General features: G+C 40.7%; 8 protein-coding genes and 1 long non-coding RNA gene across 20 annotated transcripts in view; 5 read left to right on the forward strand and 4 right to left on the reverse strand.

Moving 5' to 3' along the window:
* Positions 1-138: 138 nt before the first annotated feature.
* LOC116917490 (regulator of G-protein signaling 12) lies at positions 139-13,176 on the forward strand. Its single transcript, XM_032922953.2, is given in 23 exon segments — positions 139-542; positions 1,403-1,897; positions 1,960-2,134; positions 2,199-2,287; positions 3,055-3,191; positions 3,330-3,413; positions 3,493-3,585; positions 3,677-5,000; positions 5,093-5,294; positions 5,586-5,782; positions 5,852-6,231; positions 6,521-6,678; positions 6,831-7,438; positions 7,614-7,926; positions 8,436-8,663; positions 8,776-9,006; positions 9,083-9,364; positions 9,434-10,048; positions 10,114-10,132; positions 10,135-10,452; positions 10,517-10,767; positions 10,836-11,201; positions 11,265-13,176. Coding segments are annotated over 16 exon segments (4,977 nt in total). The 5' UTR covers positions 139-542; positions 1,403-1,897; positions 1,960-2,134; positions 2,199-2,287; positions 3,055-3,191; positions 3,330-3,413; positions 3,493-3,585; positions 3,677-4,572; the 3' UTR covers positions 11,646-13,176.
* Positions 11,749-14,647, reverse strand: LOC116917514. 2 transcript variants are annotated; one of them, XM_032923022.2, is made up of 5 exons: positions 13,189-13,287; positions 12,954-13,095; positions 12,696-12,867; positions 12,380-12,619; positions 11,749-12,201 (listed from the first exon to the last, which is right to left on the reverse strand). In XM_032923022.2, the coding sequence occupies exons 1-5, from the start codon at positions 13,260-13,262 to the stop codon at positions 11,846-11,848; spliced, it is 984 nt and encodes a 327-aa protein (XP_032778913.2). In that variant the 5' UTR covers positions 13,263-13,287; the 3' UTR covers positions 11,749-11,845. The 2 variants fall into 2 exon arrangements, 1 of the variants encoding a protein (XP_032778913.2); XR_006642988.1 differs by lacking the exons at positions 11,749-12,201; positions 12,380-12,619 and adding exons at positions 13,473-14,423; positions 14,506-14,647 and having other exon boundaries at positions 12,629-13,095.
* Positions 13,803-16,576, forward strand: LOC116917504 (zinc finger protein 135). Of its 2 annotated transcripts, XM_032923007.2 has the most exons (8): positions 13,803-13,936; positions 14,015-14,065; positions 14,132-14,450; positions 14,533-14,818; positions 14,886-15,147; positions 15,203-15,378; positions 15,446-15,708; positions 15,908-16,576. In XM_032923007.2, exons 1-8 carry the CDS (start codon positions 13,924-13,926, stop codon positions 15,975-15,977), a joined length of 1,440 nt encoding a protein of 479 aa, XP_032778898.1. In that variant the 5' UTR covers positions 13,803-13,923; the 3' UTR covers positions 15,978-16,576. The 2 variants fall into 2 exon arrangements, with proteins under 2 accessions (XP_032778898.1, XP_032778895.1); XM_032923004.2 differs by having other exon boundaries at positions 13,924-14,065.
* On the reverse strand, positions 15,857-17,056 carry LOC123469694. Of its 4 annotated transcripts, XR_006642992.1 has the most exons (4): positions 16,946-17,011; positions 16,820-16,822; positions 16,310-16,632; positions 15,857-16,101 (listed from the first exon to the last, which is right to left on the reverse strand). It is a non-coding gene; the product is annotated as an uncharacterized LOC123469694 (long non-coding RNA). The 4 variants fall into 4 exon arrangements; XR_006642991.1 differs by lacking the exon at positions 16,820-16,822 and having other exon boundaries at positions 16,946-17,056; XR_006642990.1 differs by lacking the exon at positions 16,820-16,822 and having other exon boundaries at positions 16,310-16,516; positions 16,946-17,039.
* Positions 17,057-17,309: 253 nt separating this feature from the next.
* Positions 17,310-20,289, forward strand: LOC116917501 (transmembrane protein 8B). Of its 2 annotated transcripts, XM_032923000.2 has the most exons (11): positions 17,310-17,441; positions 17,648-17,837; positions 17,910-18,019; positions 18,092-18,117; positions 18,180-18,485; positions 18,545-18,714; positions 18,776-18,924; positions 19,021-19,199; positions 19,281-19,335; positions 19,402-19,613; positions 19,704-20,289. In XM_032923000.2, the coding sequence occupies exons 1-11, from the start codon at positions 17,387-17,389 to the stop codon at positions 19,965-19,967; spliced, it is 1,716 nt and encodes a 571-aa protein (XP_032778891.2). In that variant the 5' UTR covers positions 17,310-17,386; the 3' UTR covers positions 19,968-20,289. The 2 variants fall into 2 exon arrangements, with proteins under 2 accessions (XP_032778891.2, XP_032778883.2); XM_032922992.2 differs by having other exon boundaries at positions 17,910-18,117.
* Positions 20,290-20,499: 210 nt separating this feature from the next.
* Positions 20,500-22,249, forward strand: LOC116934824 (cyclin-J). Its single transcript, XM_045168882.1, has 4 exons — positions 20,500-21,082; positions 21,163-21,334; positions 21,416-21,516; positions 21,585-22,249. Exons 1-4 carry the CDS (start codon positions 20,960-20,962, stop codon positions 22,116-22,118), a joined length of 930 nt encoding a protein of 309 aa, XP_045024817.1. The 5' UTR covers positions 20,500-20,959; the 3' UTR covers positions 22,119-22,249.
* LOC116917512 (3'-5' exoribonuclease 1) lies at positions 22,185-24,024 on the reverse strand. 4 transcript variants are annotated; one of them, XM_032923019.2, is made up of 6 exons: positions 23,878-24,024; positions 23,494-23,656; positions 23,140-23,429; positions 22,937-23,075; positions 22,701-22,850; positions 22,185-22,629 (listed from the first exon to the last, which is right to left on the reverse strand). In XM_032923019.2, the coding sequence occupies exons 2-6, from the start codon at positions 23,635-23,637 to the stop codon at positions 22,270-22,272; spliced, it is 1,083 nt and encodes a 360-aa protein (XP_032778910.2). In that variant the 5' UTR covers positions 23,638-23,656; positions 23,878-24,024; the 3' UTR covers positions 22,185-22,269. The 4 variants fall into 4 exon arrangements, with proteins under 4 accessions (XP_032778910.2, XP_032778911.2, XP_032778909.2 ...); XM_032923020.2 differs by having other exon boundaries at positions 23,494-23,623; positions 23,878-23,965; XM_032923018.2 differs by having other exon boundaries at positions 23,494-23,668; positions 23,878-23,928.
* A 16-nt stretch (positions 24,025-24,040) lies between these two features.
* On the forward strand, positions 24,041-26,200 carry LOC116917510 (mannose-1-phosphate guanyltransferase alpha). 2 transcript variants are annotated; one of them, XR_004391160.2, is made up of 9 exons: positions 24,041-24,235; positions 24,359-24,557; positions 24,612-25,001; positions 25,093-25,258; positions 25,345-25,449; positions 25,517-25,640; positions 25,705-25,845; positions 25,913-26,078; positions 26,165-26,200. XR_004391160.2 is itself a non-coding variant. In XM_032923014.2 (8 exons), the coding sequence occupies exons 1-8, from the start codon at positions 24,193-24,195 to the stop codon at positions 26,011-26,013; spliced, it is 1,269 nt and encodes a 422-aa protein (XP_032778905.1). In that variant the 5' UTR covers positions 24,041-24,192; the 3' UTR covers positions 26,014-26,161. The 2 variants fall into 2 exon arrangements, 1 of the variants encoding a protein (XP_032778905.1); XM_032923014.2 differs by lacking the exon at positions 26,165-26,200 and having other exon boundaries at positions 25,913-26,161.
* LOC116917511 (DNA primase small subunit) overlaps positions 26,113-26,706 on the reverse strand; it is a 2,315-nt gene continuing 1,721 nt past the window's right edge. For both annotated transcript variants that reach the window (XM_032923016.2, XM_032923015.2), the window contains 3 exons: positions 26,658-26,706; positions 26,418-26,584; positions 26,113-26,345 (listed from right to left, as the gene is read on the reverse strand). The exon at positions 26,658-26,706 is cut by the window's right edge and continues 145 nt beyond it. In XM_032923016.2, the coding sequence (XP_032778907.2) occupies positions 26,326-26,345; positions 26,418-26,584; positions 26,658-26,706 (236 nt within the window). In that variant the 3' untranslated portion in view covers positions 26,113-26,325. The remainder of the gene's footprint in view (positions 26,346-26,417; positions 26,585-26,657) is intronic.

Here is a 26,706-nt window from a genome sequence, read left to right on the forward strand (position 1 = left end):
TCCCATCAATTGTTTTTTGTTTTCTTTTTGTTTATTTTGTCATAAATGCTAGCAGACATCCAAAACCGAATTGTTTAGAAGCGACAACGCAGCTTTCGCGTCTTACTTCTTAATGATCGAATAGTTTCAAATCGATTCATTGTCGAAGGCAGATTTCATCTGAAACGAGAAAAACAGAAGCATGTTGTTAATCTTATTTGTCCAAGTTTCTTTCGGTGATTAAAAACCGTAGAACGACGGGTAATCCAATCATGCTGTACTGATGAAAACCCTTTTTGTTGAGTGTGCTTTATTGACTTTCCGGATGATCGGCAGATCGTACAAAAATGTGGTGAAAACAAATCAGTTTGAGAACGTGGTCTGCATGTGTCTACCCTTTGTCGGAATTCGAAGGACTTTGGGAACGGAACTGGGTCGTAATTGTTCTTTTTGTGCTGTTACCAGGCCAAAATAGAATTGTTGTCGCTAACTAATGGAAAAAGAACATGTGGAATTCCTTGCCTGACCAGAAAGAACGAAAAAATCCCAACGTATAAATATAGGTATGAGTCCAGTCCACAATCCCCAATAAATGACGTCGATTGCGGCACAGCCGGATGTGTCATTCACCCGTCCTTTCTCTTCTGTCTGTGGGTTTCCCTGTATCCGGTTTATTGATGGATTAAAACATTGGTTAAAAGTAAACATTGTTGGAACACAGTATCCATTATTCAAATGTAGACTACGTCGGCCACTGACGAGCCGAGGAAAGAATAATAAGAAAAAAAGGAGAGCAGTAGAACAACATCGTTCTAATGGCCTTCGCTTTGATGGCAGATGCGCACGCCATCACATTGTAGATTTGAAAATATTATTGTTTAGCCATGTTCGTTTCAAGGCAACTCGTTTGAGAACAATAGTAAAAAAGAGAGAGAGAGAGAAAAGAAAGGCCTTTCGCTTTGGGCTTGTAAAATAAAGCACTTGCAAGAAAAAGAGAATGTGGTTTTTAGTGTTCTTTTTTTTTGTTGCTTTGCACGGAAGTCGGTTAAAGGAACCTTTTATCAGCAACGCATATTTATGATATGACGTCATAATACCCAACTTTCATTCCGCCATTTTTCCTCACGCAAAAAATTCCAGTGGCACGGACTGAAACCATAAAAATTATTCCTATCGAGGGACTAACTGTATCACGAGCTGACAAATTCCTTTAGCTAAAATGCTGATTAATGCCCGACATTAACCTGGAAGGCAGTTTAATCATATGACAAAGTTCGTATTCAGCTATTCTTCTAGTAATCTCATTTTCAAAACGTGTCATGTTTACATCTTTATTCAAAGTTCATTAATAAAAGATTGACCCAATGCGATTGCTTATCTTGTCAATATTTAAAATGACGAACGTTTTGTTTTTCATTTTCAGGGAGGCCCCAGACGAAAACGACACATCCGTGGGCGAGAGAAATGAAAAAAAAAAATTAGGAAGAAAAGTGATCTCGGACCGTCTCGTGACCTCATCAATAGTCGGGGTATCTGCCCTATTTAAGCTTATTTATAGCCCGACGGTAGGGTGAGGCAGTCGGCACGCGCGCCCCAGAATGAACGCCATCTGATACGTTACGCACGCGTCTGTGTGTATGCACGATAGCTAAGTAGAAACAGGAAGAAAAAGAAAAGATTTAACATCATCGAAGAACCGCGTTGGTGTGTAAATGAGGAAGCTCCCTTTTTGTGTTCCAAGCGGAAATGGTGACTTATGAAAAATTTTGTAAAAAATATAAAAGGGGCAACACCGAGACGCGAGAAATGGTGATGATAGCCAGAATTATTCTATTTCTGGCTAACCGAGAATATTCAGTTTCTCTCTGCGGACTTGGCTGGAATAATTCCACGCTCACATTTTGTTTTTCGCAAAATTGTAAATGATTTCTCCATTTGATAAAACCGCACTTTACTAATTTCCATTTTAAATTTATGCAGAATCACTATCGATCGGAGTTGCTTTATATCCTTCACGGTAGACTACCGTATCAATAATTTTCTAGAAATCCAGGAATGCAATCAAATGCGGTTTCACGATGTAAAGCCATTTACCATTATTAGGAAACAATGGACAATGGGGTTACAGGGTTCGATTCAATGGTCATGATTAGTGGTAAACCAAATTGGAAAAAACCGATACATTCGTTGGCCCGTGACATAACCGTCTCTATTTTCAGGACATAGTAGTCATCCCGTTATGAGATACTTCACCTTAAAAACAAAGTAACAAGCGCCCTTTCCTTTGGTCATCTGTTCACATGAACAGGTAAACTACTTCCACTAATTAAATCAGCAGCTGCGTGAGAATTTTTCTTTGCTTCCAACGGTAGTATATATATATATAGATACAGTAGTATTATAACATTAGCTTAATAGTATTGCTAAATTTATTGCGTTTCTTCTTACTTAGCTGGGTTTCGTGAGAAAAATAACCTTACCTTAAGCTGGTTTAAATACCGCTTTTGAATATCAATGTAACCGTTGTCTTTAACGGGCCGATGCTTTATACGTACAGTATTGTATTCCCTTTTTTGTATTAGTATAGGCTGCTATGTTTACGGCCAAGGATATTAAGAATCAAAAATCTTTTTTTTTTTTTCCCGTTTATTGTTTATATAAAGGCAAGAAAGACGATATACGTATTTTACTAAAGGAAAAACTAGTTTTCCCCGGTCTCGATCAGGTAGCCGTTTTGTTATCCTTATTCGGTTACGACACTGGGTAAGAATGGACGGTTTACAGTGTAGCTACGGCTTAAAATGTTAGCGCTACATGCGTTCTAAAATACAAACGCATATGTCAGAAAGGAAACGATGGGAGAGCGCGTGTATGGCCGTGACACACACTCGACAAGAGTATCTGTTGTATGGACAGCAACATTTGAAAAAGGTGTATACCCCACGGAATAATACCTTGCCGAGCGTGACTCCTTATACTGTTGACGAATGGCGAGAATGGCTGGAATTACAATTGGCACTATGCATTTGGAATAGTGATTTCAAGTGTTTGAATAATTTTTTTTTTCTATTTTAGACGAGAGGGCATAGCGGTCACCGCTAAACAAGGACAAGGGAGAAAGTATACGAATAAATATCCAACCGAGTACCGGTCACACGCGTGAAGGATGTGCCACACAGCGTGCGGCTCAATTTTTCTGCAGCGTTTGAATAGTAATAAACTAGCCAAAAGAAAAAAACAAGAAGAAAAAAAAAACGTGTGTGGTTCACGTTTATTATTGCAACAAGTTAAATGGCCTTGAGTGTAATTTAATTTAAAGTGTATTTTATATTGTTACTCCCTGTGTCTAGGTTGTATTTTTTAAAATATCGCCCTCAAGACATCCGGATTCACGGTCGGTTAGGTACGATGTCCTCGTCACGAAATGCAGAAAAGTATAGTGCAAAATTACTTGGCTGCAGGCGAAGTAAAATGATCCTTTCAACGAGTTATTTTATTTTATATTCTTTTCAGAACGCGTGAAAGGTCATAAAATGGCGACAGTTTCTCGTTCGTGTATCACAAACTCATGGTTGTAGACGACAAGAACACGCGATAACGACGAATGTAAATATGACAGTGTTCAAAATATTCTGATGCATCTGTTAAATTAAATAGCGGTAAAAAAGGGTACACTCTGTTTGGTCAATTTTCACAGCAACGCCACGAAGCAGGAAGAAAAACTGGAAAGTTGATTCGCTTGACGAGAAATGAAAATTCCGTGTGCAGACGCGGGCGTGTTCAGAGGATTTTCATGGTCTGCGGAACTGTTGGCGGGAATCAACAGTTGTCTAACGCTATACAACCCTCCGTACTTTTGTTCGTGTTAAATACCATGGAAGCCGCTATACTTCGCTTAACTAGGGTCTTTGTCGATCTCCAGTTTTATGATCAATCGAGTGCTTTATGAATGCCACCAATCTAACTCGATGATCGACAAATATTTAAATCAGCCAACCAGTAAACATCGAGTTCCGTTAAAGTTTGATGAACTGTGCAAACAAAGCTGTTGGATGACTCCAGGATGTCACATCAGCAATTTGTCATGGCTTTTGTATTGTATATTTTATTTATTTTTATTGCATTACTCTATGTAATCTCACATCCGTCACTGTTTCCCGTCTCTGATGTAATTTGCTTAGGGCAACGAACTGGTCATAGATGGCGTGTCACGACATCTGCCGGAAAATTTTAAATTTTCTTTTTTTTTTCGCTAGATGTCTTCATAAAGTGAAATTTAAAAAGCCCCGGGCTATCCATACCCCCCGACTCATCCAGTCCAACAACCACCGTTAGACCGTTAGTGAAAGAAGAATTTTTCTCTGCGTCTTCTTTCCCCCATTAGACAACAAATGACCATACCATCTTCACCACACGAATTCAGCAGTGCGTGATGAACGTCGATCCCGCTTAGTGAAATCGATTCATTTCTGTTTGGTGAACCGCCAACTTGTTGGTTGTGAGTGGTAAAAAAGCATCAAGGCTGTGGCAGACAATGTGTGTTGTGACGGAATGAAGTGACCCGAATGTTTTTCTTGCACACAATTGATCACAATGCATGCTTCAAGACGGCAGAAAAAGGCTCGTGCCAGGCCTTTTTCACCTCCTGTTACTTTGCATTTGCAGGCCTCACCTGCCTATAAGGTGGCCAAGCTTGTAAGAGGCCAACAAGGCTTTGGATTCACAATATCTGGCCAGGCTCCCTGCATCTTGAGTTGTGTTGTACCTAATAGTTCAGCAGACAAAGCTGGATTGCACGCTGGTGATTGCTTGCTGGCTGTCAATGGTTGTGATGTGAGCAGGGCTCCACACGATGAAGTGGTCAGGTTGGTTGGTTCCTGCATGGGCATGTTGAGACTACATCTGGCTGAATCAGGTATCCCAGCTACAGCGAAGGGGTATTCTTCTTCAGATGAAGAATCAGATCCAAAGATGAGGGTGTCATCTAAAATTAGGCTGCCCAGGACGAGACATGCAAACCGGTAAGACACCTTTAAACTACCCTTATCATATCTTTGTGCCATAGTATGGTTTGTTTATTGATTTCAAATTTTTTTCCTTCATAATATCCAAGAATGAAAAGAAAGGGAGCAACTCCTCCTAGCCGAAACGAAAGAGCCGTCCGAGATTTACATAGCCGAATGATGCCCGTCCCGCCAATGCCAAATCACTCTTCCGGAACTAAAAATCGGCGTCGTCGAAACTCGAGCGACAGTAGCCAAGAACATATCGGCAACCTCATGTCTTCGCCAAATCTCCATTCTAGAATGATCAAAGTAAGATATTTTGGGAAAAAGAAATCTTAAAAAAAAAAAAATGAAAAAAAAACCACGATCTCTTTCAATCATTCCTTGTTTCGGTTTCGGCGAACGAAGTCCATCCATCATGTGTTGACTTTGTCTTGTAACACGTAAGTGTCGGACGCGTTACGGCGAAACGATTTACGATCGTAACCTTCTCGATTTTGTTCAGCATATTTTTTATTCAAATATTTTCTTTCTTTGTTTATTTATCTTTTTCCCATCTGGTATGTTCCAATTTAAAATTATGATTTTTAAAATCAACAGAATAATGGAGTGGGCGCCAACGTCACCGGTCAACTGATGTACCGTTCAGTGGTGGGCTACTTGGGAACGATTGAAATGCCGGAAGACTCAAGCAGTCAGTCGTCACCCAGTAGCGGCGTGAGCGGAGGGGGTCTGAGTGCCTCTGGCAGCCATTCCAACAGCAATAATAGTGCAGCGGCCCGACTGGCGGCAATCAGGTGAGTTCGTGTCGGTGACACTTGACCCATTCGCTTCTCTAACCCAGTGTTGTGTTGATTGTCGTGCAGGAGCTGCGTGCGTCGGTTACGGATAGAAAAGAAGGTTCACACGTTGGTGCTGCTCCGAGTGTGGGGACCCCGACCAGGTGCTGGAGTGGTCGCCGGTGCCGCCGGAGGTGCAGCCATAGCCTCCAATTCTACGTCGAGTTCGCGAAATAATAATAGCAGCTCGGGAAAGATCACCCTGACCAGCCCGGCTGGAGCCAATTTGGCTCGGTTTCCTGCACGACGTGTCGTTTTTTGCGGAGCTTACGCCGACGACGCCCGTTTCTTTGGACTCGTTACATCCGCCTCCCACGACTCGGACGACGACGACGAAGAAGACGATCAATCCACTTCAGATCACGAAGAAAAAATGCTCAACGCCCATCGTAAGAACTCAGCCGCTGGTAAGTTTATGAAACCCTCCACCACATAAACGAAAAGTTTAAAGGTTACAAATTCATAATGACGACGTGTCTCTTTGGCGGCGTTTTTTTTTTTTTTTGCGATAGACACTTGTAGTATACCGTAATGATCGCCGTCTTTCATTTTTTCATTACTTTTTCCGTTCATCCATTGCGTTTTTGTTAACTATGCCGTAAGAAACCAACAACGTTCTCTCGTGACTTTTCATTTTCTTTCTCTCTCTCTCGCCTTTTCTTTCGTTTTCTTTTATCTTCCGCCTTTTTGGTGTAGGCTTCACGTCGTGCCATGTTTTCATGGTGGATTCCCGCCTGGTGGCCCACGAAGGGCACGCGGCTCGAGCCCACGCGTTCCGCTTCCAGTGTACCCCTGCTGCCGGAGGTGATGGACGATGTCTGGAGTTCCCTCCCACGGCCGAACCAATACTCCAGGTTAGATACACACATGCATGTTTTTTGTTTTATTTTGTCCTCACTTTTCTCACACCTGGGAGAATTACCATTTGATCATGCCAATTAAACCATCTTCTTCTTTTATAGCCAATGAGAGAACCTCTTTTGAACTAGCGATTATTTTTTACTAGGCTGTACTTTCTTTGTGCGCTTCATCTGGATGCCATGGAAATAACGCTATCGGATTGATGGGCTGGGCCAATCCGTTGCTACAACAACAACAGCAGCAGCAACAACAACAACAACAACGTCACCAACATCAACAACATCAGCATAATTTAAGCAGTCATAGTAGCAGCAGTAGCAGCAATAGCGATTCGGGCATCTTCCGTGATCGCGATGACGGCAAGAATAGCGATCGAGACGTGCAGCTTCAACTCCGGCATCAGCCAGATCAACCGATGTTGCATCACCAACCCATTTCACTTCCGCTCAATGGCAATTTGGACCGGCTAACAGTTCGAGCCATGCCTGATCCCCTAATGGCAATTAAAAGTCCCGGTGAGCTGGAACATGCTGCTCGTTTGCGGAGTTCGATGCAGCGTTACCTGAACCAGCAGCAACAACAACAGCAGCAACAACAACCGCAACCGGCCATGCTGTTACTAAACCGCAATACGGGGACGCACCAACACGTTAACCCATCGCTCAGCGTTCGCGCGACCATGACGCTGGAAGAGAAGTTGAGCCCGCAGGTTTTTAAAGGCCGACCTGGCGGCCTACCGCACCCCACCAACAGGTAATAACTCCATTGCACTTGGCAACTTTGGTTGATTAGTTGAAATTGCTAGTAATCAAGTCAAAGAGGTCTCAACCGGGTTCGCGACCTTTGAACCGTTTTATTTCATCTATTTTGTTTTATTTTATTTCGTGTATTTTCTCTTGGCGTCTCCGGCTTTTTCCCGTCTTCGCAGACCTGCTCGAACGCCGTCGGAGCGCAGTCGTGCCCGTAGCCTGGACGACTTAAGTAAGAGCTGCCAGCAACAAGCACGTATGCCCGGTGATCCACCCCATCATCAGCACCCCCATCATCACCATCCCCAACAGCTGGGATCTGACAACGGTTTAGACAAGATCGATTGGGACAACAGTACTCCCTTTGATCCCGTAGTGGGCTGGCACAGTTTAGCCGGCCAGTCTTCGTCAGGATCCCCGCCGCGACAGAAACTGCTAGCCAAAAGACTGGATTACGAAGACGATGATAGTGAAGAAGAGGAAGAGAGCGAGGTAAAATATGATTTTTTTTTGTGTTGTAAGTAAGAGAAAATCTTTTTTGATTGATTAGAGAGCTCCAACAAAAGGCGGAAAGGAAAAGAAACGACAGTTAAGACTTTAATAGGAATTCGAAGCAAAGTTGTTTAAGTGTGTCTAATGAGGAAGAGTATCGTTAAGGCTAGAGTGGATGACAAAGGGATGCTGGGCGTTACACAACCGACCCCAATGATTTTCGAGTGCGAAATAGATGGCGCTCTGATTTTCTTTATGTGAACGAAGAAAAGCCATTTCCCCTTTTTGGTGGCGACCGCTGCTCAAACGCGGATGCGGTCGCCGCTGGGCGTGAAGTTACCCCATTCCTTTGAGATTTTAGTTTTTTTCCAATGAATTCCGATACGGCACGCTCTATCTTTTCGCCGTCGTCTCGTTTCATCACCGTCAACGCCACCCGCAGTGCGATTGTTTGCTCTCGTGAGTGTGAGTCGATCATGAGAATAGCTCGAATTTTCGATCTTCCCAAGGTACAGCCTCCGGCTTCGGATCAACGGTGCGGCCAAGATGTAAGACCTGGGCCGACCGTAGCGGCCAATGCTACAACAGCTAGTAACACCAACGAGCCCGTACTGACTGGCACGCTCGAGAAACCCATTCAGCCTGATCAGCCTCCTCCTTCACAACCTCAACAACACGTCTGGACGCAGGGCTTCGAGAAACTCCTCGAGGACCCCCTGGGTCTGCGAGCCTTCGCTGTGAGTACTTTTTTATTTATTTGTTATTTTTTTTTTTGGTTCGTGATTTGAAACGATCGCTCATTGTGACGTTTTTTTACCTGAACACACATACACACATGTGTTCACACAGGGATTTCTAAAGAAGGAGTTTAGCCACGAGAATATTTATTTTTGGGCCGCTTGCGAACGGTTCCATCGGCTCTTCCCCACCGATGATACAACAACGGCTGCGTATGAAGCCCAAAAGATTTTCGAACGTCACCTCGGCCCAGCAGCCTCTGAGCCTGTTAATGTAGACTCTCAGGCAAGACAAAAGGCAGAAGACAACCTTTGTCAACCTAGCCCGGAATTATTCGACCAGGTACGATGTTTACTTTTTGTTTTTTTGTTTTTTTGCCTTCTGTCGATTATGCTAAATATTTTGTCTTTGTTTCCAGGCTCAAAAACAAGTGTTCAATTTGATGAAATACGATTGTTACCCACGGTTCCTACGTTCACCGATCTATCGCGAATGTGTTCAAGCTCTACAACAAAACGAGCAGCCGCCCATAGCGGCACTGACGCTCAATGATCCTGATTTGAATGTTGACTATGATTTCGGCGATGCTGATAGTGATAGTACTCGCAACTTGGCATTGAAAAAGAGTGGCAGCGATGCTGGTGAACGACGACGTCGGTCCCTGTTACCTTGGCCCAAGAAAGACCGGTCTAAATCCAAGGTTTGCACTTAGAAAAACATCTTATGTCAAATTGCCTAATTTACTGTCTTTTGCAAAAATTAAATGCAGGATCGTGGTGACTTCGACTACAGAAAGACAGCCAAAAAGAAGAACCGACAGGGTAGCACCAGCAGCGGCCCAGAAAAAGAAAAAGAGAATGCAACAGACGATGAAGATCAGCTGATTAAAAGAGCAGCGTCAAAAGACTCGGTGGCTTCTGAATTCAGTGACAGGGCGTTCCACATTCAGAGTACTGCAAGCACAGTGCCTCTCGTCAAAGTTCTCCTTCCCGATATGTCCTCTGCAGTTATTGCCGCCCGTCCGGGTCAAAGTGTCCAACAACTTCTCAGCAAACTTTTGGAACGTCGCGGTTTGCGCTTTAATGCCTTCGAACTCTTTGACAGCCATCATTCTACATCGATCGAGCTGGAAAGGGACGCGTCGGTAGTGGGTGGCATGGAAATCCGTCTGGAACCTAGAGTCGTCTTCCATCTACTACTACAGCAATCAGGAAAGTCGTTGATGATCCGTGGCCAACCCAGGAGGCAGCTAGGCGAAGTCCTTAAGCCGATTCTGTTCAAATACGGCCTTAAGATAGAGCATTCCATTATCACCAAATCTGCTACTGGCGATGTTGTCCAAACAAAGACATTGTTAGCCTCACTGGATGGTTGCCATTTGAAGGTGGGAGCTGAATTGTTCATACGTCGTGATGGATTTCATGGTTTTAAAAAATCTGGTTTATTTAGGTGATCAACCGAGATGATGCCCCGAAGATGTCGGTGAAATGGACCGCGATGCTTCAGGTCAAGCTCAAGAACAAGCCGAACAGTGTGACGAACCAGAGGACCTTCCAGTGAAGAATAGCGGAAGTTTGCTTGGTCGAAAAGGATTGAATCGAAGAAATTCTCTTCAAGCCGAACGGAATAGGACAGTTTCGGGCAAAAAGCAGAGTATGGTACCAACGAAAAGTGAAGGAACGATACAGAATCCCAATATTTCGGTTGCCAATAAACGACTTTCGCTGCACGATCTACCAAAATCCAGTTCAACCACACATCTAATGCCTCCACCTCGAGCTCCATTTGGTAAACGAGTTTAATCACTTTCCCTAAAACAAATCAGCGTTGTTATATATTTTCTTGTAAGCAGGATCGAGGAAGCCAAACACCCAACGCAACCCATTAACGCGTCTGGAAAATGAAGCACTCTATGAGAGGTTGAAACGAGCGCAGAGATGCAGACTTGAGGACCAAAGAGGGACGGAAATTAACTATGAACTGCCAGACTTTCTGAAATTGCCCGGTCGGTGTTCCAATGACGACTATGCTGAGTCGCACGAGCTCCCCCTCGACGGAAGAGCTTCGGAACCGATTGGATGCAGACCCAGGAGAGTATACCAGGTTTGTTATTAATTGATGTGGTTTCTCAGCGAAAATTAGACGAAAAACTAAATCTTTTTATCGTCAAGGAATCCTACGAATTTCCGCTTGATGGCCGTGCATCCGAACCTCTCTTTTCGCGACGCGAGGTTGTCTCTGAGCCTCGCTCCAACGGATCCGGCATGAGCGGTTCTTGCGCCTCGCCGGATTTTGCCGCCATAGCTGCCCAAATCTTGGATAAGAGTTTTTCTGCTGATGGATTAATGCCCACCCACGAAGAGGCGGAAATGTATTTCGGGTCTTCAACACCGAGTGGTACGATCGATCTAAAGCCAAATCAACCATCGAATGCCAAGATCACCGTGGCAGCGGCTAAGCAAAACGTGGCAAACGTCGCCGCTCGTATTGCGGCAATCGAACAAAACGATCGCGCCAAGCAGAACGCAAGTCAGCAGGTATGTGTGTTCGGATGTTGTCATAACCCAAGCGCTTCTAACTGATGTTTATATTTTCTGCAGGTTTCCAAGTCAAATTCCAATTCAAACTGGGATGACTTGCTTTTAGACTTAGACGTGGACTGGCGCTGCTACCAGGGTCGGGAGACGGATGATCAGAAACAGCAATTGCAGCAACATAGTCGGCCGAGGAACGGTTCGTCTTCACAGCAGCCGCTTAACAGTCGGCCGCCTCTTCCCACGCCTCCTGCCCTAGAAATGCTTGACTTAGATGATCCGCTGACCGTGGCCAGTCCAGCATCCCCTCCACCTCTGCCCCCTAAACCAGGCAAAACAAAGATCAACGAACCATTCAAAGCTCCCATATCAAAACCTATGCCGCCTCCACGCCCCCCCAGCCGTAATATCAACACCTCTTCCAGGGTGAATGTCAGTTTCGTCTAGCAGTACCGGAAGGTTTTGACGTTAACGTTTCTTCCCTTTTTTCTTTCCCTTTTTTTTTAACGTTTACTTTTTTCGTTGGAAAATGATTAAGTGTGCCATAATATTTCTTGATTCGTTAAGCGTGTATTGCGGTCAATCGAGAGCCATGTGACGACTCCATCCGGAATGGAAATTAGATTCCCTTTTAAAGCATTTAGAAGTTATAGGGCTTCAATCGATTCGTCTTCTTCTGCGCGTCCGACCAGCGTTAGCCAGAAGAGTTGAGGTCGATCATAGGCCGTCACCAACACTCCCCTGTCTGTAAAAGGAGCCGCCCCTGTGATCATGCAGTCCTTCATTTCAAAGCTGTTCATATAGCGCATATCCCAGTTGGGATCGTTGCTTTTCCCTAGAATCCAGAGATGTAAGAAACCGTCCTCTGCTGCCGAGACGAAACCGCCTCTGACCGGAAAAATCTGAGTTATCCAGCGAATGTGAGCTGCAACCTCGGATAGGCATTCCATCGTCGGCAGCAAGTAGGCACGGATGAATCCCGTGTTGAAAGCTGCGATCAAAACTGAAAAGATACGAATTTTAACAATGGTCAAGATTGTTCCAGCCAAATTGAAACAAACTTTCCTTTCCCATTCCTCTTTTTTTACGATCAAAAATTTTATTCTGTTCGTTGATTTTATGTACCATTTTCACCGTAATAACCCGTGACTATTGAGTGTATCGGAACGGCCATTAGTTACCGTGCTCTCCTCTGGCTTCGAGGATTAGCATGCTGGTGCAGCAGTTTGGCGATTTCTCTTGAATACGTTGAGCGTGAGACCAACAGCCAGGTTCACCTTGAAAGAGGACGATACCTCCCTGTTCGTCTCCTGCCACCAGGTATCCTGTGGAAACGCAAATGATCGTGGTTGGGAATTTACCAAGTTTGGTTTGAGATGGCATGTCTTGACTGCCTATTTCCCAAAGACCTTCGTTGCTCCCTGTAGCAAAAAAAAAAAAAAACGGTTTGGGTTATTTGTAAAATTCTTCTTCGTTCACCTGAATTGTCCCTCTTACCTGTGTATATATAGCCGTTGATCGACGCTAGAGAAGTGATCCATCCTTGCTGATCCAACGCCTTGTCTGTATCTGCTTTCCACGTTTTAGTCGAGCAGTCAAAGATAACTTGCAGTAGATGGTTGGTGTGGGCAATTATGAGTGTGAGCTCTTGACCGTCACACCACAATACCTGCCAAAGAAAAGTATTCCATTGAACGCGACCGTCTTCTGTCTCAACTACGACTTCTTCAATGTTTGTTTTTCAAACTTTCGGACTTGTATATCATCGGGTTTATCAACTATCAGTGCGTTAATGTCCAGAACGTGTTGTTGTTGGACGTTTCCCCTCTTGTCCAAAACCATCAACTCGACCGTGTCAGCATGTACTACTGCAACATGACTGCCGCTGCTCTCTTTCCTGTTCGTATGTGTAAATTTTCAACAAAAAAATCGTCAGTCGATGGATAAATTACAACAAATATTCAGTTGTGCACTATAATTTTTGTCTCACCCGTGATAAACAGCAAGCTTCCCAATACCGGCGCAAACGTCATCTTTCAGTAGGATCGTGTTACGGATTCCCATGTTTCGTTCAAAAACGACTTACGCCCTGATTGTTGACAGCAATAGTCGCTATGGTAACACATACCATACCATTCTTATCCATCAATTAAACAAACAACTAATCGTTTAAACTTTAAAGCAGAACATTTTGATTGCAAATGAATTAACATTTTTGTGTTTACAGTCTGTACGATGCCCATCCGTAATTAATAATCCACTACATTATTCTACCTGTGCTGGCAAGATAGAAGACTGTCGCTGTAATCCTGCGAGTTTTCGCCAGTCTTGTTTTTTTTTTTTTTTTGTGCCACACCCACAAGTATAGCAGACGAGACTTTTCGTTATCCTCTGATCACGTTATAAACAAACAGATGTGTGGTGTCTTCATCGGAGGCGCCTTAAATCAATCAATCAAAAGAAAGAAACGAAAAGAAAGAGTTGTGTGTTGTTATGAAAGAACTAATTTATCATGGATCCATATGAATCCAGTAGATTGGATTCTTTTCCTGAAGATTGATATAGTGTTGATACAATCCTTCGGAATGTTCCTTTGCCACTAACATCAGACAACTCTTGGTGTAATTCTGAGATCAAGAAATCCGAATGCGGTAAATTTTTCTTTGTCACAAATGATGAAACACACACGATCGTTTCGAAGCACAAAATAAGCCTCGAAGTCAACATGGAACATGAATGTGAGTTGAAGCCCAGTAGTAGTGAGCTGTATGATAATTCAGTGTTGACCAATCAAGTAACGCTGCCTGATTCACAAGGTGTCATAATTTCCCCTCTACCAGATCAAATTGACAAGAGATGTAGAAATGGTAATCCAATTAAGCTCTTTCTGTGCTAAAGGAAAAAATTAATTGCATCATTAAAATTTTTTTAAGGGACTACACTTCAACTAGCAATGCAAAAGACTGATATTGGCCTTTTACAGCCTGTCCCTTATGAGGTTAAATTAGCAGCATTGAATGCTATGATAACGTCAGGGGAAAGTTTAGAGCAAACCGGGTTGAGCTGGGTCATTCGCGCAAAAGCCTATGACAAAAAATCTGAACTTAAAACTCATATTTCTAGACATTTTGGTTTGCATAGTTTTCTCTGTCCTGTTTGCGGACGACATTTCTCTCATTCCTCAAACTTGAATCGCCACCTGAGAACACATTCAGGTGCCAAACCCTACAAATGCCAAGATTGTGACAAAAGGTAAAATCATTGATGCAATACAAACACAATAATCTAATCATGATTCATGTTTTACCATTGATTGTTCTGACTGATCATCTAGATTCAGCCAAGCGAATTCCCTACATGCACACCAAGCGCACATCCATGTTGGTCAAAATGAAAAACAACATTGCTGTCCCTTGTGTGGTCGTCTTTACAAGACTTTGCAGTTACTGAAACGTCACTGCAAAGTATATCACCAAGCTGAGAAAATCGACTTGGATACCCCTTCTGCTGTTGTAGTAAAACGGAGATTTTATTGTTCAGATTGTGGTGAAAGTTTTTCACTGAAGTCTCTGCTGATGAAACATAAAGAAATAGAAAAAGGTGTGGTATCACCAAAAGAGGTATACAATATAGTTGTAAATCCGCTACAACCATGGAACTGTAGTGATTGGTCTTTGCAACTTTTAGGCTCAGCCAATAGAAGCGGTTACCTTAAATGAAAATCCATGCGCTGAAATTCAACTTTTGGATGCCATGGATAGCATTGATTCGATGTTGCGCGAGATCCAGCATGGGAATAATGTGCCTATTAGTATGGACCTAGTTCTCCCAAAGGTGACAGACACAGTAAGCCAAACTATAGAAGACGTAATAAGCAAAATCAGCCAACTCGTTTGCTTCGAATGTGGAAAACAATTTCGTCGTTATATGAGTTACAAACAGCATTGGGGTACAAAGCAATTTTTACTCTTTGAATTCCAAATTTTATGCTGCATTGTCTTAAGGTGTTCACGAAACCTCACTGAGAAAATTTGAGTGTAAAGAATGCGGCATGGCGTTCGCTTGGAAATCAACATACGTGAAACACACAATACAATTCCATTCTCCCGAGCCACGCACGATTGTTTCATGCAGCGAGCCAGATTGCGAAAAGGAATACAAATCTCTGAGCCAGCTTCAAGTAAAACAGCTTATATTTTTAGCTTTGATTTGTAATTTGTTATGTAGGCCTGCATTCTTATTTTTAGGAGCACATCAAAAGAGATCACCATATGATTCGCAGGTTCACTTGTGAAGAATGCAACAAACAGTTTTACAAAGCCCATGATCTATTAGTTCATAAAAGAACTCATAGCAAGGACAAACCATACATGTGTGGAACTTGTGGCAAGTCCTTCTCGCATGTATCACATGTTATTCGCCATGAAAAATCCCACAATAATATCCGACCACATACTTGCCCTCTTTGTCGCAAATCATTCACGCAAGCAACGGTGCTCAGGGCTCATAGGTAAAACGACGTAACAAAACAACTTAAATTATGACAACATAAGTGAAAAATTATGTAATATTAACCTACCTAACCTAATTTAGGCGGCCTTACATCATTTAACGTACCTAACCTATTATATAACATTATTAAACTATTGTCAAAAATATTAACCGAAAAAAAAAAATATTTATTTTGCCATTGAATGTTTTGTTTTCAGGAGGACAAAATGTCCAGATCCCATGATCAACATCATTCCCAATCAGGAGAACGGAAAACCAATAACGTGACTTGTTTGTCTTAATCTTCTGTCAACCAACCGGATGAAGTTGTGATGGCCGATGTTTGGCCGCTAACCAATAGCGGAGGCCCGGAGCGGAGGGGGATAAACAAAAGTATTTGCTACCATGTCGCCTATTTAAGAATGCATTTTATTAATAAGTGAAAAAAAAATTTTATGTTACACATATGATGTTCTGTTGGACTAGCTTGAACTTAGTCCCTGAAACTGAGAGGTGAAGAGTCTGAGGACAGTAGACCTCTGTCTGAGAGTTACTGACAGACTTGTTGCATTGTATCAATTTTATTGCAACGTCGAGGAGTGAATTATTTCCATGTTTACCTTTAGTTTATCGTTATTTTGTAGTCTTCTGCTACGATCGTTTTTACAAAGGTTCCCCCTGGTTTCCGGGGGCGCTAAACTCAAAACTGTCCATTGACCACCGGCTGACATCAGGGACACCGGACACGGTGTTTCAAAGAGTCCCCCTGGATAGGGTGGGTACATTTTTTTAACCCTCGCCGGCAACTTTATGTAGGGTAGAAGCACCTAAGTGCAGCAATATATGGCAAATTATTTACTCAGAAATATATCGGTGATTTCAATTAGGCATGCATGATATCGAGCTCGCCGAATTGAGAAATGCTGCTGCCGTTGGACAAAACCTGGTAGAAGATATATATATTGATAAAAACTAGGTACTATCGTGTGATCAGGTGGAATTCCACAAATCTTATACGATGCCTAGGTAAATCTAGGATTGCACCTAAATAGGTACAATCACTCGCAGCTGCATATGCATAGTCTTCTGTTCTGAACTAGGCGTGCCAGATACGATACAACTGGTCTTACCTTCTTTATTGGCATTGGCAGGGACAAATAAAAAGTCGAGTTAAAGGAAAACGATATTAAGTTCCATTCCGGACTAACCAAGGTGTATTTCTACATCACATGGAAGATATAAAGAATATAAGATACCTTTATTATCTTGTTTCTTTTCCCTCTTAATCTAAAACAGACGCCATCACATTCACTTTCGATAAAGCAGGGCGAACCATAAACAGTAACTTTATCAGAGGGACCCCTGGCTGCCGGGAGAAATAGATTTTACCTTTAAAAAAAGCAATGCAATTGCAAATGACTCTACAGAGTAATACATAGTCATTAACACCTTTTGGGAAAGGGAAATGCAAGGAAAATGTACGCGACGCGACAATAACGTCATAACGTCAACAAGCAGGTCTTTATTGTTGTAGTCATTCACCACTACATTTTGTATGTATGTTTATTTCCAGAAAAAAACTCAATTTGTTAAATGAGAATTTATAGCTTGAATATGTAGAGGGACTTCACTTGGTGACATGTTATTTCATTATTAACATTTCTTTCTACAAATCGTAAGCCAGTCTCTTGTCAAATATGACTGTTTTGACGGGCAGTCATTGGGGCCTCCTTTCTCTCTGCATTTTTGTTAGTAAGTTATGGTTTTATTTACCTCATAATGTTCAAACACCAAAATGTTTCTAAGGTCAGAACAGTTTTTCAGCTGAATAAGTGATTGTGGATTGCATTTGTATACCATATTTTACAGTGTTGTAAAAAAATTCCCCTCTTCTTTTACTTTGAGTGATTGCTAATGTTTTAGGTGTAGATATTTAATGTGATGTTTTTATTATGCAGTTGCTGGCCAGTGTGTGTTTGTTAGATGCAATGTCATTCAAGAATTTCTACCAAGAGGGGTGAGTGCTTATGGTGACGGTCTTGAAAATGGCCAGCTCCTTCAGATTCCAATAGTTGATGCTGATCATCCTCTGATGTTCTCATTCTTCGCAAATGTCACAAAAGGTTGTAGTTGGACTAACGTCACACTGTAAGTTTGTTGAATTTCTTGTTGGTGGTTCCAAATTCACCCTATACAATCGCATTTGTCCACATTTCTTAGGTTTCTCCGGCACGATGGGTTGCCTATTGTCAATATTTTTAATGCCAGCTATCCCAATTTCACTTGGATTTATCAGCCGGTCGACTACGAGGAGAACTTCTTCAGTGACGGTCTAGAACAACGTTTGACTATTTATCCTCGCAAACCTTCTTCGGTTATTTTTGGTGCTGTTTTTGTTTTAGAGGATTTTGCGCGCATCCAACAACAAGTTAATTCACACCTGATATATTTGAAAATTTAACTGAACGATTAATAACTGGTTCCATTTAGGGGTTGACAAAATCGTGCACGACTCTGTTTTGGGGTAGAGTTGAAACTCTTCCTCTCAACGCTAGTTCATCAATAGTCAGCTGGGATGTTGAAGAAACTGCCTACAGATTAGTGAGAAAAAGTTATGCCCAGCCACTCAATGTCAAATGGGTATTGGACCAAGATAATGAGGCTGGCAATATTACTGCTAGCACGGAATCCGTTCTTGATCTCGAATCCAATGATCTCCCGACCGTTATATCTTGGACTATTTTTTCCCCTGTGGATATAGGAGGAACTCTACAAGTCGATATAAGGTTCAATGAGGTTTATAAATATAACTTTACAAAATAAAGCTTATATATCATTCAGTCTATGCTATTTAGAGTGAAAGTAACAGTAGCATATTCGGCTATCTCACTTACGGAACACCAGATAACCTGAACGGAACCCGATTTAGTGCTAATAGCTCCGACGTGAATCCTAAGGCAACAGTCATTGTTCCTTATCCGCTTGCTGGCATTTGGTACCTGTCCCTTTACTCCAACTGCACAGGGTACATGGGATAGTTATACTGTTTGAAATAAATCAAATAAATTAATTTCATTAAATCATAGATGGAATGAGACTGAATGTCAGCGAAACATTTCAGTTAAAATTCAGATTTCATTATCGCCCTGTAAAGAAGGTGCCTGTGGGCCTCACGGCCGCTGCATTCAGTATTTCTCTGCTGGATTAATCTATTCTGCTTGTGTTTGCTCGAGTGGTAAGATTGTCTTCCCTAGTAAAAAATTAAAAAAAGAAATCAAAGCAAAGAAAACTGAAAAAGCTACAATTCAAAGAAAATTCTGTAATCTTGAAGGTTTTGCTGGTTGGAGTTGTAGTGATGGCACGAACGCTCTATCGACCACAATACTTCTAACCTCCGTCCTTCTCCTGACGCTGAGCAACCTGTTTTTCATTCCGGCAATCGCCCTTGCCTTTCGAAGAGGCTTTTATTCGCAGTGCATGTTGTATTTCGTAACGATGTTTTTCTCCTCGGTAACGAATTGATTGCCATCCTTCTATTAGTACCGTTGGATTTAGGTTGCTAATCGAAATTAAATTTCTTTTGAAATTTAGTTTTATCACGCTTGTGATCAGCCAGAGTTCAATTTTTGTCTGATGCCGTATACTGGTCTTTAAAAAATTTACAGATTTTCAATTATGCTTTATTTAATTTTTTTAAATATTCCCCATATAGTTCTCCAGTTTGGCGATTTCTACGCGGCATTAACCTCAGTTTGGTTAACTGCCTTTATCGTAGCTAACCCCAGTGTCAGTGAAGAGATCTCTAGTGCAATATGTATTGCCGGGGCGGTTGGCATAGCTATGGCAGTTCACTACAATCCTACGTCATTCGCTTCATTTACCATACCGATTGTTTGTGGCCTTGGTCTCATTGCGGTCTGCTGGGTAACTATAGGCTTTTACTCCATAATATATATCTGTGTAATAAAGGTATCTCGATCACCTGACTTAATTGACATTTTTGCAATTCAACAGACTCGTCACAGCTGCCACATGCACAAGTGTTACCCGGGCAAGTCCTATTGTTTGAAGGCTGTATTACCGTGCTTATTGTTCGCCATTGTTGGATTGGTTTGTTTCGCTTTCCTCGAAACGGAGGACAATTATTTTTATGTTCACAGTATCTGGCATATTTCAATTGCGCTAGCTATAGTCTTCGTCATCCCGCGTGGGAGTAAAAGTGTGGACATCACGAAAACCTCTTCTAATCATCATGAACCTCTCTCGCAATTAGAATAGCTAAGACGAATAGCAGTCATTTAAAAAAAAGTTTTCGCATTAAGTAAGTTATGAAAAAAAAATTATCTATCTGTTTTCTTGCATTTAAACCTTTTCAAAGTTATATTTGATTCAAGTTCAGTCATCGTGGTAGAGCTTAGAGTGTAGGACGATGCATCATGCACGTTTTTTATTTGTTTATTTTTATTCACTTTTTTTTAAAGAGATATCCACAATCTAGACACGAGGTATCCCTTTCTAGTTAGTTAAGAATTCCGCACCGCTGGGCAGTAGTAGGCTACTTCTTTTATCTGCAAATAAATGTTTTCCTCCTTTAAAAAAACCTTATTATTTTTTTTAAATTCTTATTCTTAATCTTATTTCTTAGCTTTTAGGCATTCAGTAGTAGTAGTCAAATTATACTTAAACCGACAACTGTACTTTTCCCTGGTAGCCTGCGTCTTTGTAAGCCTAAAAAGAGGACATAGCGGCCTTTACTACAAACTAACCGCAGAAAGTCCATTCATTCAAAGACTGCTATATTAAATATTTTAATTATACGTTTATATGTGTGTTTGTACTTTTTGTTTTCTTCGCATTTTACGAAGGGAATTTGCAAAGGCATGATCTTATTGAAGTAAAAGAAAATATTCAAGGTTGGGAAACGGGATTTGGAGGTGAAGATGCTAAATTGGGGGAGGAGTCATTTGAAAGTCTTCGTAAGTAAAAATTTACTTTAGTTTCCTCATTTCTGTAAGACCCTACAGTACGGTTGTAGGATTTGGGGGACGTTTGTGTAACAACTTGTGTTTCCACTACAAGTTTTCACGCAGTGCAACTCAGGCCTTAGTGCAGTCAGACCCATACTCAGCAAAATGTTTTTTCGTCAAGCGCAGTCGTCTGCTACGTTTAACCACGTGTTTAGTATTGAGTATTAAGTAAAGGGAAATTTTGTGGAGGATCGAGGCTGGACGTTGAAAGGTTGTTTCGTGTTTAAGTTGATATTTGTAGAGATGGCTAGGCATAACTCTTGTGATGATGAGACGTTTCCATACAACCACGAATATTATGCCCTCCTGCGTTTTAAAGAGAATGAAAGGTTCTACCATTACCAGTTTCAGGCACGATCTCCTCAGGTATGTGTCCAGCTTGTAAATTACTGTTTCTTTTCTTGGGTGGATGAGCTCTTCATCATCCTATCATTTTTATTTTCCAGTTACCCTTTCGACAAGAATTAATAAAAAATCTCAAACAGCTCAATGACAAACTCGACCTGTCCCTTTCAACATTTCACCTAGCAGTTCATCTCTTAGACATATTCATGGATTGCCATGAAATTGATCAACAACAGCTTATGTTGGCTGGGTCCACATGTCTCTTGATTGCTGGTAATGGTGTGAACTGTTTACTTAATTATCTGTTTTTTTTAAATTCAAGCATGTGTTCATTAATATTTTTCCAATGTGTAGCCAAATATGTTGATGTCGATAGTAATGTTCCAAAATTCTCACATTTGCAATCTCTGACCAACCATCACAATTCAATACATGAATTTTCATTAATGGAAAAGGTGAGTAAAAAGTATGATTATTATTGTTCTTCCTGTGCATAGTATACATTCTAAACATCTATTTTTAGATGCTGCTCAACTTCTGGAAATGGGACCTTAATTTTTCAACCTCATTAGATTTTTTGGAGCACTATCTCTCCTGTGATCTTCTTAAGTGTGCCGAAGGACTTCATTCCAACAGCTTCAAAAATTTGAAATGTCAAGCTGTGTACTTAGCAAATCTGAGCCTCTCTGAAGTCAATTTCATTTACTTCAAATCCTCAGTCATTGCTGCCTCTTGTATTTTAGTTGCCCGGCTTCAATTCAGACTGCTTCCAACCTGGCCAGAAGGGATGGAGATTTTGACAGGCTATTCCTATCTAGAAATTGATGAATGTGTTCAGCTCCTTATCCATTTAGCCCAAATAACACAAAGTGAATGCTTCTTTAATCCTGCCTTGCAGCAACAATCTTCGATTTTGATACGTGAAGAACTAAAGGCGGAATGTAAATATAAGTTGAAAGGTGTGTCAAATCACAACTGTTCCAGAACAAAGCGGAAGCATTTGATACACCCCCGTGACCTAAAACAGATGTACCGATTAACTGATTGTGCCATGTAGAAAGGGAAGGGAAGTGTAAAGAGTCTCTACAAACATTGTTTCCATTGTTAATTCAAAATTCTGCTCTAAATCCAGAAATTCTTCGTGTATCGTTTGCTTATAACCAATAAAACGGGTATTCATCAACACAACTGAAGCATATTCTAGAATACTAGACTTTAGATGATTTTCTTTGGGGAAAATTAGGTCGAAATTTCCCCTGAATAGCTTTAAATTCTGTGTTGTGTACGGGGGCAGAAAAGAACGGATTGCCATCGTCTCTTCGTCTTGCATTCCCTTCAACCAATTTTTCGTTGAAAATTATCCGCGCTCCATCCTTCAATAGTCGTTGAACAATGAACGCTATATTTCTTGCGTCATCCAAGCCGGAATGTGCCCTTCCTTGAAATTCACGGCCAATTAATTGTATCATTGTGCTTAAGGGCAATTTGCCGGTATTGTAGAAATTGGAGAAAGTTTTTCTAATGTTTATCCAATACTTGCAGTAGGTAGGGAACTCAATATTTGAGAGCTAGAAATGATAAACGAACATTGGTAGTATGGGAAATAATAGTAGATGAACATGTTGATCTCAATACTTACCGCACATTGGCTTTTGAGAAAGTGACCCATGTCCCATGGTCCATCAGTTACAATCGCAAATGAATATTTTGTGCCAAGCTTCTTCTTTTGCAACCACTCCTCAAAAGACGTCAAAACCTCAGTAAACAAAGGAGCGGTATCGACATCATTCTGAGCAAAACATTTTGGATGAAATAAAAAAAACAAAACAAAAAAAAAACACCATCTTTCTATAATTGTTGTTTAAAAAATCAAACCTGTGTGATTCCTGTGAGTTCCGTGCAAAACTCTGTCAGTAAAGGATTAAGAACTGGACGACAATAGGACCGAAATTCATCTTGCACCTCCCCTTTTTGACAATTAAGCAGAACAGCTGGAAATTCAATAATTTCCTGCCTATAAATGAAAAGAATGTTTTAGATGATACTTATTTGAAGTTGTTATCCAAATTTGACCTTACTTGAAATCTGAATTCCTGAGGAGCTCACATGTTGCTTCATAGTCTATAATGACATAGAAATCAAATAAAATTCTGATTTTGGAGCTTCCAGTTTGTTCTTGTATCCCACTGACATTTAGCATTGTTTTCTTATAAAATGTTTTCAATCTTTTAGCTAAAACACTTCTGCTTCCATCAGTGTCAAGTTTCAACATCTTTAGATTTTTAATAAGCTCTGCCTTTGAATAACTGTTGATTTTTCCATTTAGGAATGCAATTTGTTTATAAACTGGATGGCTATATTCCCTTTCCTGGCCAACAATGAAGTAAATAGAGAAATCTGTTTGCATTAAAATGAATGTTGTTGGCTCTAACCTTTAATTCTTTGGTTTCTTCATCAGTTGCTCCATCTGCTACTTCACTATCTGTTTTTTCCTCTTCAACTGTTTTGTTTTCATTCTGGGGTTCAATTGTGTCAGTCCTGATCATTTCCTTAATCTCATCACTGTAGGCAAACATGTTAAAAGATCCTTCAACCCTATGGAACATGCTGAGATTTATTATACATAGATATGCTGTCAATGATTTGTCCCTTTCCACACAAGTTTTCTTCCCCCATATACACTTCTGTATAATCCAGGAAAGCCGTTAAAACTTTATCATTGTTTTACTTACTACGCCACACAATACAATTTTTGTTTGCTTGTTTTTCCTTTCATTTAAAAATAGATAAATAAATAATAAAAGGGAAGTTATTACCTTAAAATGAAAGATTACTCGCCATGGCGGGAAACTTTTTCTCATTTCTTTCTTTACGTTTCGTCTGCTAAGGGTAAAGTGTAAACAAAACCTGCCATCTGCCGTGAGAAAAAGGACCAAAATGTCGCGAGCAAGACACACTGTACAATATGTTATTAAAGTGAAAGCTGGGTAGTAGACAGCAGTAATAAATAAAAAGTGCGGAATAAATTGTCCACGTATACGGTGTACGAAGAGCGCAACAGGCAAATTAGCTTTCACTTGAATAATCGGTGCACTAACGGAGGAGCTCGCTTTGATATATTTTGTGTTATAATGTTGGTTAAAGCTGTAATTTTAATTGGAGGCAATCAGAAAGGTAAATTGTTGGTTTTAAAAAAAATATCGTGACACCGCTTTCTAATCCAGTTTTTAAAACTACATGTAAATGAGTTAGTTGACCATTTTTTTGTTTTATTTAAACTGTTTATTTATATTCTAGGTACACGATTTCGCCCCTTATCTTTGGACCTTCCTAAACCACTATTTTCAGTTGCTGGGTTTCCTATAATTCAACACCACATTGAAGCATGTGTACAGATTCCTTTTTTGAAGGAAATCATAATTCTTGGATACTATGGTGTCAGCGAAATGTCCCAGTTTGTAGGAGAAATGGTGCAACTTTACAAGCTAAATATAAGGTAGCCATGATAACTCAGAGGACCAATACAATACTATAACACATCTGTTTGTAGGTATCTTCAAGAATTTGAACCTCTGGGAACTGCAGGTGGTCTATACCACTTTCGTGATCAAATACGCTGTGGAAACCCAGATTTCTTTTTTGTGTTGAATGGAGATGTCTGTGCTGATTTCCCTTTGATTGAGATGCTTGAATTCCACAAGACCCATAGAGAAACACAGAAAGCAATAGTTACCTTAATGGCAACTGAAGCTACTCGCCAGCAAAGTCTTATATATGGTTGTATAATTGAAAATAAAGAAAATAACACACTGGAACATTATGTTGAAAAACCATCCACTTTCATCTCAACATTGGTGAATTGTGGTGTTTACATTTTCTCCCCGGAGGTTTTTCATCAAATGGCGAACGTTTTCAACAAGAAACAAATGGATTTTTATAAGTATGATTCAAAATTTTTCTGTTTTTCCTAGTTGTCCTAAACACTTGCAAAAGGGATTTTTCTAAATAATGATGCCGTTCCTTCTTTCAAGTGTGGAAAACGGAAGCAGTATTGAAAGGGAGGCGTTGTACTTGGAAAAAGAAATTCTGATGCCATTGGCGGGGACTGGAAAAGCTCTTGTTTATCAAACCGTTAAGTGGTGGTCTCAGTTAAAGACTCCCGGTGCGGCAATATACGCAAATCGACACTATCTTAACGTAATTTTGGCGCACATACACATTTTTCGTTTTCATAAGGGAATACTTTTATTTATATGTGATGTTTTTTTTTCATTCTTCCACAGCTTTTCCGAGAAAGAAGACCTGAAAGATTAGCCAAAAGCGTTCAGCCGACAATAATAGGTGATGTTTACATTCATGCAACTGCTAATGTCCATCCGACCGCCGTAGTAAGTGTTTAGTCCTGTTGTTTAAAAATCAATTTCTACCTAGAACTTTTCTTTGTCATTTCTTCAGTTAGGTCCAAATGTTAGCATTGGTGCCCATGCGACAATCGGTTATGGAACTCGAATAAAGGAATCGATTGTTCTGGCTCATTCACGAATATTGGACCATTCTCTAGTTCTATATAGTATTATCGGTGAGACATAATTTGTCGACAATTTTGCGTCTTAATTTTCTCTTTCGCCTCGTTTGTGTTGTAGGAGCAAATAGTGAAATAGGGTGCTGGACGCGGGTGGAGGGAACTCCGTGTGATCCTAATCCAGATAAACCATTCGCCAAAATGGAAAATGCTCCCCTTTTTAACGACGAGGGAAGGTTAAATCCCTCTATAACCATCCTGGGTAATTATTTAGTACTTTTACTTTTAATTCTTAAATTTTTTGCAATAAGGCCTGTTTCATCATCCAGGTAATAATGTGACAATTCCATCTGAAGTTATTGTCCGTAATTCTATTGTGTTACCTCACAAAGAGTTGACACGAAGCTATAATAACGAAATCATTTTATAATGAACCCTGTCTCCTGGCAAACCACAGATTTTGTGCTTGAACGAAATTTCTGTTCAACGAATTCGGTGATTATCATTTGGAATTTTTTAGGGACAGATGTTTCATACACCAAGTGGCTTTATTAATGATACACTGTCTTCATATGGTACAGGATCAATTAAATGTTCCATAAACAATTTGGATTGCATGGGGAAACTGTACTCGCCAACTTCTTTTGACGTAACAGTGTGGGATTCTTTACATTTAGTTAAAAGATACATGGAATCGATACTTAACAGTAATGGTATTAACCAGCGACGAATGCTTCAACTTTTAGAATTCCATTTTTGCATCTAAATACGTAAGAGCGTAAAGAAAATTATATTGATAAAATTGTATCGTTGGTGGTGTATATCTTTTTATACCGCTTGCTATAATTCGCTTGTGTCTCCAGGAACTTTCCAGATTGTTGAGAAATTTTTTGAAAAGCTGGATAGAAGGATTCAGTGCTGTCCTCTCGTATTCTTTCAGGCTCTTGCCGTCCTTGCTTAAGCTCTCAGAATTTAATTCTAGCAGTTCGTTGATTAATTGTCTACAGACAAAGAAAACAAATTAGCTCCACCAAACAACCAAGTGACTGTTTAGGTTAATTAAATGCTTCTTACGATAAAGTTGGGACTGTTTCAGGACTAAATTCTTCCACGTTCGAGGGAT

Source organism: Daphnia magna, linkage group LG2, assembly GCF_020631705.1.
Source record: "Daphnia magna isolate NIES linkage group LG2, ASM2063170v1.1, whole genome shotgun sequence".
NCBI lineage: Eukaryota > Metazoa > Arthropoda > Branchiopoda > Diplostraca > Daphniidae > Daphnia > Daphnia magna.

What these genes read in the sequence shown, in the direction of transcription:
- LOC116917501 (XM_032922992.2), top strand. Translation starts at nt 17,387, where the DNA reads ATGACTGTTTTGACGGGCAGTCATTGGGGCCTCCTTTCTCTCTGCATT. An exon ending in TTGTCTGATGCCGTATACTG is followed by an intron (nt 19,336 to 19,401) that starts GTCTTTAAAAAA and finishes TTCCCCATATAG; the next exon opens with TTCTCCAGTTTGGCGATTTC. An exon ending in GTCTCATTGCGGTCTGCTGG is followed by an intron (nt 19,614 to 19,703) that starts GTAACTATAGGC and finishes GCAATTCAACAG; the next exon opens with ACTCGTCACAGCTGCCACAT.
- LOC116917504 (XM_032923004.2), top strand. Translation starts at nt 13,924, where the DNA reads ATGGAACATGAATGTGAGTTGAAGCCCAGTAGTAGTGAGCTGTATGAT. An exon ending in GAGTTACAAACAGCATTGGG is followed by an intron (nt 15,148 to 15,202) that starts GTACAAAGCAAT and finishes CATTGTCTTAAG; the next exon opens with GTGTTCACGAAACCTCACTG. An exon ending in ACGGTGCTCAGGGCTCATAG is followed by an intron (nt 15,709 to 15,907) that starts GTAAAACGACGT and finishes TTTTGTTTTCAG; the next exon opens with GAGGACAAAATGTCCAGATC.
- LOC116934824 (XM_045168882.1), top strand. Translation starts at nt 20,960, where the DNA reads ATGGCTAGGCATAACTCTTGTGATGATGAGACGTTTCCATACAACCAC. An exon ending in TTCAGGCACGATCTCCTCAG is followed by an intron (nt 21,083 to 21,162) that starts GTATGTGTCCAG and finishes TTTATTTTCCAG; the next exon opens with TTACCCTTTCGACAAGAATT. An exon ending in AATTTTCATTAATGGAAAAG is followed by an intron (nt 21,517 to 21,584) that starts GTGAGTAAAAAG and finishes ATCTATTTTTAG; the next exon opens with ATGCTGCTCAACTTCTGGAA.
- LOC116917510 (XM_032923014.2), top strand. Translation starts at nt 24,193, where the DNA reads ATGTTGGTTAAAGCTGTAATTTTAATTGGAGGCAATCAGAAAG. An exon ending in ATGTCCATCCGACCGCCGTA is followed by an intron (nt 25,450 to 25,516) that starts GTAAGTGTTTAG and finishes TCATTTCTTCAG; the next exon opens with TTAGGTCCAAATGTTAGCAT. An exon ending in TCCCTCTATAACCATCCTGG is followed by an intron (nt 25,846 to 25,912) that starts GTAATTATTTAG and finishes TTCATCATCCAG; the next exon opens with GTAATAATGTGACAATTCCA.
- LOC116917512 (XM_045168881.1), bottom strand. Translation starts at nt 23,737, where the DNA reads ATGGGGGAAGAAAACTTGTGTGGAAAGGGACAAATCATTGACAGCATA. An exon ending in AAGAAACCAAAGAATTAAAG is followed by an intron (nt 23,430 to 23,493) that starts GTTAGAGCCAAC and finishes ATTGTTGGCCAG; the next exon opens with GAAAGGGAATATAGCCATCC. An exon ending in TTCTCAAAAGCCAATGTGCG is followed by an intron (nt 22,630 to 22,700) that starts GTAAGTATTGAG and finishes TATCATTTCTAG; the next exon opens with CTCTCAAATATTGAGTTCCC.
- LOC116917514 (XM_032923022.2), bottom strand. Translation starts at nt 13,262, where the DNA reads ATGGGAATCCGTAACACGATCCTACTGAAAGATGACGTTTGCGCCGGT. An exon ending in ATAAACCCGATGATATACAA is followed by an intron (nt 12,868 to 12,953) that starts GTCCGAAAGTTT and finishes TTTCTTTGGCAG; the next exon opens with GTATTGTGGTGTGACGGTCA. An exon ending in CAACGGCTATATATACACAG is followed by an intron (nt 12,620 to 12,695) that starts GTAAGAGGGACA and finishes TTTTTGCTACAG; the next exon opens with GGAGCAACGAAGGTCTTTGG.